Raw genomic sequence first — 10,425 nt, 5'->3', positions numbered from 1 at the left:
TCAAAACAAGGTCAACCCCAGCCTCGCATCCAATCCAAGGCCAAGTCACTAAGCACACAATTATAAAATGGCCTATTCTACAGATTTTGAGGGATAAGATAAGGAGGACTATACTGATTTGCCCACTTTTCTCATATCTGTAAACTCTTCATGCAGCTAATACCATCCTTGTTGCCGAATGGGCTACCCTGCAGGCCCGCCTGCAGGGTTCGTACTCTTTTGAGCTTTTGAAATTCCATGACTTTCCATGACCTTTTCCATGACTTCTCCAAGTTTTCAATGACCTAAATTTGACCATTTTCTTGGAAATCATCTTTCATTTTGGCTACGTTTTCACTATTTTCTTCGCAAACAAACCCAATTTATTTTGCATTTTTTTTATAAACATCATTTTCCATGACTTTCCATGACCCACACCTAAATTTTATGACTTTCCAGGCCTGGATAATGAATATCTAAAATTCCATGACTTTCCAGGTTTTCCATGACCCGTGCGAACCCTGCCCTGCTCAAATGACCTAAATGCCTAAATAATAAAAAAAGAAAAAGAAAAAAAGACAAACCAAGTCCACTTTCAAATAAAGATCCCTTAAAAGACAGCTGGGAAAGAAATCCCTCCGTTTATTGAAAAGTAGATCATTTTTAACAGGTTTTGTGCACTGTTCATCTGCATACACTTTTTTGCCTGTACAAAAGAGATACCCACGCTCGACTGATTTATTTTGTACAGAGCGTTTTCATTTACATGACTGCCGGCCATATTGGTTTACTGAAACAAAAGAAAGTATTTGCATAAAAATAGAGTTCAATTCCCAGAGGTTTAGTTTGGGACACCAACATGGCCGCCATTTCTTTGTTTTGGGACACCAACATGGCCGCCGTGACGTCATGTGAAAACACTCTATACCGTTAAATCCCAGTTATAAGCCCCCTTGGTTATAAGCACATCTGTTTGTAAACAAATATTTTATTCCGGTATAAAGCCCTCCCCCCAACCCCACCTCCCTCTCCTCATAGGCTCACCTATTCCCAATTACAAGATGCTGTCAGCTGAGCAAGCCCCCTTTGAAGAAGATGTGGAGTTTCATCTTGAGACGGATAACTTAGACGATGAAAAAGACGAGTTTGAAGTGAAAAGCCTTAATTAACCTTGTGGAGTAGAACTGAGATCAACGGATCTTGTTTTGTTACTTTCCGGTAACAGTCAAAGTTCCGATATTGGTCTTGTAGTGAAATAAAGTATGCTTTTTAAAAACTGATTTGTAACCAGGTGGTTGCATAATAAATATAAAAATGTTACACTGGTTGAAAGGTATTAAAAAGATCTTAATGTCCCAACGTTTCGGCTACTTGCATAAGCCTTCTTCAGGGGTAATAAAATACAAGCGAAGTGACAAATTTATTTTAGATCGCGTAGTTGCTAGTAAAAACGGAATATATTAGAGAGTTAGTTTTTGTCCAATACAGTCAAAGCCCTGTACTCTTGGGGCAGGTACATGCCGTCATCGCGTTTTATTCCGTTTTTACTAGCAACTATGCGATCTTAAATAAACTTGTCACTTTGCTTGTATTGTGTTACCCCTGAAGAAAGGCTTATGCAAGTGGGAAACGTTGGGACATTAAGATCTTTTTCATACCTTTCAACCAGTGTAACATTTTTATATTTATTAAAGTATGCTTTGTTATCAGCTTAACTCGTTTCAAAACACTTTTTTTCTTCCGCTTATAAGCTCCCCCCCCCCCCCCCCCCATCCACCCAAAGGGGTTGGAAATATTGAGAATAGGGAAACAAAGATATCAAGTGCTAGATTTTGGATACAATGATGTACAATATCATTAACAGGATACAGAATGTTTAGGGCAAATATCAATGGGGCATGGACTATGCAGAATCTCCCTAGTGAGGTCTCATTTTTTTCCCTCACAGTATTTAGATACTGGCCAAGTTAGCCCTATATACCTGTTTAGTTATATTTATATGCAGCTAAAGATAGCCCATTTTTTATTAATTATAAATTATAAAAATATTAAATTATAATATTTATATTATAAATATATTTTATTATAAAATACTTCTTCAAGGTGGTGCCAGTATTAACTCAAGGATATTTTGGGGATATGGTTTTGACTACGGGAACATTTTAAATTAAGGTGGGAAATTATGATTCCATAAATTTTGCAGCTTCTTGTAGCTTAACCTGTCTATAGTATAGTGGCGACGTTATCTTGCAAGCAGACCCCCTGGTTGTGAGATTTCTCCAGTAACATAATCGACAGATGTAGACATTAATGGCAGCTCAAACAGTGTATGCTTAATCAACTGTCAAGAGACTTTCGCAAGAGCCAAACCAAGTGGGTCTGCTCACAGACCACAGTTAGGAAATCAGGCCAGGACATCACTGAATACAGCCTTGCCTGCTGTTATCATTGACACACAATTCAACATGATGTCACACATTGCATTCATCAGGAAGAGAAGTGTTCAGTTCCAAGCTTCAAACGCAAACCTCAGGTTGCTGAGAATTAAGATTTGGAGGACATGACTGGTTCCTCGGAAAGGTTCACATACATTGGACAACTAATGAAGACAATGCACAAGCCTTAGCTGAAAATATACACCCTGTATTAATTAAAATTCAGCATCGAGTCTAAACACAAAATTTTCCCAGCTCTCATTCATCACACCATTTCTTTGATATTCTGAAACTCTCCGCTCATAGAAGTTAGCTTTGCTTTCCAAAGAAATATTCTCCATGAATGGAAAGGGATTTTCAGCTTGGTAATGCTTTTCAAACCCCAAAGCAACCAAAAGGCGGTCGGCAACAAACTCAATGTACTTTCCCATAACATTGCAGTTAATGCCTAGCAAATGACATGGTAAAGCACTTATCCAGAATTCTTTCTCTATGACAACTGCATCACACACGATCTCACAAACACGTTCCCTACTTGGCTTTTGCATTAAATGTGAAAAAACTAAGCATGCAAAGTCACAATGTAAACCTTCATCTCTGGAGATAAGCTCATTAGAAAATGTGAGACCTGGCATCAAACCTCTTTTCTTAATCCAAAAAATGGATGCAAAAGCACCAGAGAAGAAAATCCCCTCAACTGCTGCAAAAGCAACAATTCTTTCCCCAAAAGAAGCAGTCCCGTGCTTATCCATCCATTTAAAAGCCCACTGCGCTTTTTTCTTGACGCAGGGGAATGTTTCAATAGCATTGAAAAGTTTCTGTTTTTCTTCTGTATCTCGAATGTAAGTGTCAATCAATAGACAGTACATTTCAGAGTGAATGTTTTCCATTGCAATCTGAAAACCGTAAAAACACCTGGCTTCTGGGATCTGTATTTCTTGGTAAAATCTCTCCACCAAGTTCTCTCCTACGATCCCATCACTGGCGGCAAAGAACGCCAAAACATGTGAAATAAACTGTTTTTCCTCAGGTTTAAGTTTCTCCCAGTCCACTAGGTCATTCCCCAAGTCCACCTCCTCTACAGTCCAAAACGAAGCAACTGACTTCTTGTAAAACTTCCAGATGTCGGGAAATTTCAAGGGAAACAGAACGAATCTGTTGGGATTGTTCTGCAGCAGGGGCTCTGTGATTTCTTCAACTTCTTCTTCTTGCAAATGTTTTTCTGACATCTCAAACACGTGTATAATTCGGCGATTATGTAATTAAGTTAAAAATTGTACACCAGCTTTATCAGTTCTTGGGACAACACTGAGTGAAAAAAACATTCCAGTACTATCTTCAAACCATTATACCATCAGTACATTGTAGATATACCCACGTTTGATTCCAAAACGTGTACCGTAAAAAGCGATGTTTTCCTGCAGAAATTTTCATCACCCACTATAGATGTAACCTGGCCTTCCAAAAAGTACGTAGCCAAGCCTGGCCTTTACGCAAAGTAGAGGCCAGGCTACATAGTACAGGGAAAAGCAAGATGGCGGATTGTGCGTACCGTAAGTGTGTCATTTGCAACACTTCAATGCATGGTTTAACAACGTTGCACGCATCTGATCTTCCTTTCACTGAGGGTATCATTGCTGCATCTGACAATGACTTTATATCAGTTGAAGAAACAGGAAAAAGGTTTACATTAGCGCTGAGAACTGCTCTGAAATATTTGAATCCAAGTAGAGACTTGTTACTGAACGTTCGCTCCTGCAAAGAATCAGATGGTAAAATTCAACAATCTGGTGCAAACTTGAAGATCTTTCTCTCAGAAAAACTTCTTAATAAGCATGAATTACGTGTTGGTGAAGTTGTCTGGGTCAAGAGAGCGAATCCTTTTCCTCTGGAAAAAGTTGTCGTCGGGTTTTCGTCAGAGGAAAAATACCTATGGGGTCAGAAATCCTTGGCGACATTTCTCCTTAACAGCCTCGCATCAGGAACCTTAATTGTCCGAGAAAATGAAGCTTTCTACCTCCCAGATGATCATCAAAAGAGTTTGCTGTGCGACAAGGAAGAGGAACTTTCTGAGGTGTTGATACTGCAATGTGAACCAGTGTTACAGGGATGTATCACATCACAGACGTCTTTAGTTATCACTAAGCTCACCGTGCCAGAGGTTTTGTCATTCTCTGAAGTCAGTGACACAAACTCTTTAGTTTTGCCTCCTGATTCATGCGAAAAATTTTTTGTCTCTGATTTTGCACGTGACCTTCTTGGAAGTCAGCCTCATGATCTTCACAGTAATGACTGCATGAATAGGAGGACCCATCAGTTACGAGTGAATGTTCTTGACAACAAAATGAAGAGTGATGAGGATTTGACTTGTGATGTAAATAGCAGGGTTTTTGTGTCACTGGCAACTCTGATTGATCTGCAATTGTTTAATGGAAGTTGGGTCAAAATTAGTGCACAAAGTCCACCTGCTTTTTCTGATAGCAAACTAGTTAACGATTCTGTAGAAGCAGGCTCTTCTAGCCAAGGAAATGGTCTTTATGGGAGGAATTGTGCCATAAGTGAGTGCCATATTGTTCAACTTCTAGCAGCCGCTTCCAAGAATGAACATGACAACAATTTCATAGGTGAGGACATTACCTGCGTCTATCCAACAGCAAACAGAGATGAACTAGAAGATGGAATTGCATATGTTTCACCTTTGCTCTACTTTAATTTGCTCAATAAAACCAATGACCATGATCCAGTTCCTGTTATTTTCATTTCTCCAATCTGTGATACAACACCAGCTCAGGACAAACCAAGCACTGCAAGCAAGATTTTTAAACCTTCATTTGCCACAGAAGCGCACATTGCCCTGGTACACTCACCACAGTATAAAGCTGGAGATTCTTTTGATGGGGCACTTGCATCATATTTCAAAGTACCAAGGATGCTGACAGTCGGTGACGTATTCTGTGTGCATTACGATTGGCATCAAGGAAGCAACATGGAGAAGGTAACCAGTTTAGGTGACAAACAAGGATGGAGAAATCTTGTAGTTTACTTTCAAGTGACAAGACTTGTTTGTGAGGAACGTGATGCCAAGTCTTGTTTAGTTGACATGGAACATTCTTCTTTGTATCAAGTAAGTATTTGCTGAATGGGTTTCACTGTTACCATAAACATGCCACTACATCATGCAGTAACCATGGTGATAGGCACAGCTTAAAAACTAGAAAACTAAAATGATTTTTCTCTGGATCCCATGGTACGGGCAGGACATGAGTCTTATATTTGTCTGGATCTGGAGAATCATGATCCCCCCCCCCCCCCCACCCCACCTTAAAGAAAAAAAAGGGATCCTTTCAATAAGTGCCCCTTTCAACCATTTACACATAAGTCCCAGTGTCAAGACATCTATTCTCATCACTATTCACCACCTATTTCTTCTGGTGCTAGTCTGGAGAAGTTTTTGATATCAAGATGTTTTACCATTGGCAATCATTTCCTTTACTCTCATAACCTACATGTATACTGGTTTGAACTGTAACTAGAGTTCCTGTGAGGAGAAATTAGACACTGCTCGCTATTGGGGTTTGACATTAGAGGTTTGTTTTAATTAATTTAAGGAGGGTGCCTACTGTTGTCACTGCACAGACGTTCTGCGCATCTCATGATACTCGGGTTTCCTATGCATGGTGCCTTCTAATACAGGGATATTTTTGCGTGGTTTGAAACTATTCAGAACTAAGCAGAACTTTGCAAGTGCTTTTGGTATCCAAAAAGAAAATTGGGGGTAACCATGCATTTTTCAGAGATAATCAAGCGACAATTATTTTAAAAAGCAGTAAAATACAAAGCAATGTATTGCATTTTTTATTTTACTGCTTTTTAGAATAATTGTGGCTTAATTATCTCTAAAAAATGCGTGGTTACCCCAATTTTCTTTTTGGATTTCCATAGCCCTTGCTAAGATCTTCTTTCTCCGCATAGTCATAAACCGCACAACAATGCTTCTGTATTTAGTATTCCTACCAACAAAATTAAAGTAATTAATTTATAATATTTAATATTATAAATGGCTAGATAAATAAAATAAAGGCCGATAAACACATCTCAGACATTAAAACTAAGAAACTTGTGGTCCTTTTTTACATGTAATCTTTAACCATCATCTTTGATCAAGCTTTAAAATAATATTATTTATAAATTCTCCATTTATCAGCAGCTACATGCTAAGCCAGCAGATGTTGTGGTGGACTTTTAATAGGATATGATTTGATTTGATTTTTTACAGAGAGGTTCAGTCCACAGTTATGTTCCAGCTGCCTTGGAGCACTTGATCTGTCACGGGATGGAGAGCCATGATTCAAGACCAAGTTACTGGGGGAAGACAAGTCCAGCAGGATTAACCTCTTATGTTGACATCCTAGAGAACATTGTGAAACCATACTTGAATTCCAGGTGGATTTCTTGCCTTAATGTTGTTATTATAAGTATTTTATTATAGTGGTAAGGTAAAGCAACACAAGAACAAAATGTTAAAAATAAATGTTGACTGAACCTCATTTTTCAACCTACTTCTTGGTGTTTGGAAATCGGATAAAACATGAGTTCTTCCTCATGATGACTTAAGTGTTCTGTGCACACCCAGACAAACTGACTCATGGTGTGGTGTGTGTATATACATGTATTACTTGAACAATAATGTTAATGCAACCCCATTGCCAGGAGAAAGAAGAGACACACCACCTTGATGTTAATATTGTATGTTTATTTTGCTTTAGGGGAGACCAATCTCTTCCTTCTTGTGGGATCCTTCTGTCTGGTCCCCCTGGATCTGGTAAGAGAACAGTTGCTGTGGCAACAAGCAAATGCTTAAACCTGCACATTTTTGAGGTGAATTGTTATGATCTGATTGGAGAGTCCATAGCAGCCACAGAAGCAAGACTGAAGAATGTGTTTCAGAAAGGTCTGTTTATTGATTTGTGCTTTTGTGGAGAACAAATTTATAATGTTGCTTGGTGAGTGGTTTGTGATTTAATCTGAAAGACATCATTAATTTGAATTCATTTCTATTCTTCTTCTTCTTTTCCAGCCATCTTCTGCTCCCCATGTATACTGCTATTACAGAGCATTCACACCCTCGGCAAAGACCGGGAAGGTAATGAAGATGAACCACGGATAGCAGCGACAATGTTAGACTGTATCAGCAGTCTCAAGGAAGCCTCTGATTGGCCAGTGGTAGTCATAGCATCATCATCTTCACCCAATGAAATCACTTCTGACATGTTTTCATGCTTTCTTCATGAAGTGAAACTTGAGGCACCCAGTGAGAGTGAACGGTATGATATGCTCTGTGGCTTGGCTGTAATGGCATCTGTTGGAAATGATGTGACGTTTCAACAGCTGGCCAAAAGAACAGCCGGATTGGTGCTGGCAGATTTTGTGGCTCTGTTTTCTTATGCTACGAGTACTGCTGCAAGGCATTTGTTGGGTGATAGGGAGATTGCAAAATCGGCACTTGCAGCAGAAACAAGCAGCCAATCATGGTTCCCATGGCAACTTGAACAAGAGCTCAGTGCAATGGGCGTCAAACTTTGCATGCAGGACTTTGAGGATGGCTTGGAAATTCTCCAGTCTTCACTGTCAGATGCGATTGGAGCTCCTAAGATTCCAAGTGTAAGATGGGAGGATGTTGGAGGTTTGGCTGAGGTCAAGGCTGAAATTTTAGACACAGTTCAGTTGCCCCTTCAACATCCTGAGCTGTTCGCTGCTGGGCTTAGGAGATCAGGTAAGTCAAAATAATGATGATGATGATGATGATGATGATAAAAAGATTAAAAGGTACAACAAAGAAAAAATTCTGAGTCCTCCATGGGCGAGAAACATGTACAATGTAAATTAAAATTAATGTTCCCCATGTCACAAATGTGAGACAAAGAAAAAATCTTGAGTTCCCAGTGGAAATCTAACCCATGATCTTCTGTACCCCAGGCAGTATTTGTTGCTTTAAACACTGAGCTACTAGAGGACATGTGGCAAGCGCTAGAGGCAGTTCACTAGGGTCGTACATGTGTTGTAGGTTAAAATGAATCCAGGTTAGGTTGATTTGTTGTTAAGGTTGGGTAATTTACATCTGAAACAAAAGAAAATACAAGTCAACCTAGGTTGACTTTTAACCTGGGATTCATTTTAACCTACAACACATGTACATGTGCATGACATGTCTCCTGCATACTGCTGAGATCAGCAATTGTCAAAAGGTTCCAGTGTGGTGATAAAGTTGTCTCACCCGCAACAAGGCTGTCAAACCTGGTCTTTTACATCCTCGGAGACCCAGGGGCAGTTAGTCGGGTAGAAGGGATTTTCGTGGGCGAAAGTTTATTGTAAGAACAAGAGAGCCAAAAATAAAAAAAGAACGGGAGAGCCCCTGGGCAATTACTCTTACCAAACCAGTTCCAGAAGCATTTGGATTCCCCACTTTTGATTGGCCAGAAAAGATTTTGCCCACGAAAATCTCTCCTACCCAACTAACTGCCCTTGAGTCTTGACACCTTTTGGGAACAAAATTTCCCTTGTGTATAACAAAGTGAAAACTGTCACGTATGTGTTCAGGTAGATGCACGTACTGTTAACTTGCATGTAAACTGAAGAAGGCCCCAATTAATGTAGAGGAATTTGAGTTGGCAATATAAAAATGCATTCAAGTTCAAGTTTCAAGTTTCTTTATTTCCACTCACTAATTTACAGCATTAATGCAAGGAACAGGGATTAGAAAATGTGGAGGTGTGTAAACAAAAACCCATGGGGTTAAAAAGAGTTTTCGCACCTGATCTCATACACTGTACTTAACAAAAGATATCGTACATTTAAATTAATCTTAGCTAGCAAACATACATAGAAATAAGGAAACAAAGGTTATATTAGTAAAGGTAAATGAATAAACAAATAAATAAATAAATAAATAAATAAGTAAGTTGTCAGTTTCCATTGTGGAAGGAATGCTGAAAACTTTATATTAATATTATTGAGTGACAGTTTAAGTACAGTCTACCCTGCGATAAGAGGCCCTTCGATCTTCCTAGATAACCTGACTTATCTAGGAAGATCAAAGGGCCTCTGTTCGCAGGGTAAGCACAGTCTTGATACAGTCACCTTCACCTTCACCTATCCACTTCGTGCCATGTGGCACATAAGGCCTCAACACAACTCGGCCAATCAGCTCTGTCAGCCTCTGCGATTTGTACCTCACTCCAATTCTTCCATCCAGCCTTTTCCCTTTCCCTCTCCACCGTCCTCCTCCTTATTTCCATAATTTGGATCTTCATCTGATTCATCACTCTCGCAATTTGTGCAGATTTTCCTGTAATATACATCGTTCTCACATTCCAGTTCCCTATTCTTATCTGAGCCCTTGGTGTCATTAGTGGTTTGTTCAGCTCCTGAGCTTCCTCTCAGCTTTGGCTCAAGGGCATCATGTTTTGCTTACTTAAGCAAGGTACCACATTGGCCCCAAGAGAAGATTGCCTTCGAGTGTTTAAGGTTTCTGTAATCTGCTTTGTTTAAGGGGTAGGTGATTGGCCCACCGCCCAACCCCCAACCTGGAGGACCTTGATACAGTCAGAAACTAAATATTTTAAAGTCACGTAGGATGAAAGTCAAACTGCATGAAGAGCAGGCCAATATTTTGATGCAGTGTTTAAATATGTTCGAAGCTCAGAAATGGAAGTGCTTTAATACTATTTTGTCGCATTTTTTGTTTGAAAGTTTTGTAACATCCACTGGTACAAGACATTTACAATACAGTCATGTAAATGTTCATAATGTTGAATGTTGATAATGTAGATAATGTTGATGATATTTTGTCTTAATACAGGTGTGTTGTTGTATGGCCCTCCAGGCACTGGTAAAACTTTACTGGCCAAAGCAGTGGCTACGGAATGTTCTTTGAACTTTCTCAGGTATCGTACGTTAAAGGGGAAGTATCACGAGAATTATATGTCATTTGAAAACCCAAAACGTTTGTCAA

General features: G+C 39.4%; 1 protein-coding gene and 1 pseudogene across 2 annotated transcripts in view; one reads left to right on the top strand and one right to left on the bottom strand.

Moving 5' to 3' along the window:
• Positions 1-1,985: 1,985 nt before the first annotated feature.
• On the bottom strand, positions 1,986-3,862 carry LOC146487378 (ribonucleoside-diphosphate reductase subunit M2 pseudogene; annotated as a pseudogene).
• An 81-nt stretch (positions 3,863-3,943) lies between these two features.
• The window catches only part of LOC146487377 (peroxisomal ATPase PEX6-like), a 33,849-nt gene continuing 27,367 nt past the window's right edge, over positions 3,944-10,425 (top strand). For both annotated transcript variants that reach the window (XM_085087449.1, XM_085087456.1), the window contains exons 1-5: positions 3,944-5,538; positions 6,691-6,857; positions 7,181-7,365; positions 7,492-8,187; positions 10,273-10,357. In XM_085087449.1, coding sequence (XP_084943575.1) covers positions 3,949-5,538; positions 6,691-6,857; positions 7,181-7,365; positions 7,492-8,187; positions 10,273-10,357 — 2,723 coding nt within the window. In that variant the 5' untranslated portion in view covers positions 3,944-3,948. The remainder of the gene's footprint in view (positions 5,539-6,690; positions 6,858-7,180; positions 7,366-7,491; positions 8,188-10,272; positions 10,358-10,425) is intronic.

The sequence above is a fragment of the Pavona decussata genome, unplaced genomic scaffold, assembly GCF_977016875.1.
Source record: "Pavona decussata unplaced genomic scaffold, jaPavDecu1.1 SCAFFOLD_16, whole genome shotgun sequence".
In the NCBI taxonomy this organism is placed as follows: domain Eukaryota; kingdom Metazoa; phylum Cnidaria; class Anthozoa; order Scleractinia; family Agariciidae; genus Pavona; species Pavona decussata.
This window is presented reverse-complemented; position numbering and strand designations above follow the sequence as displayed.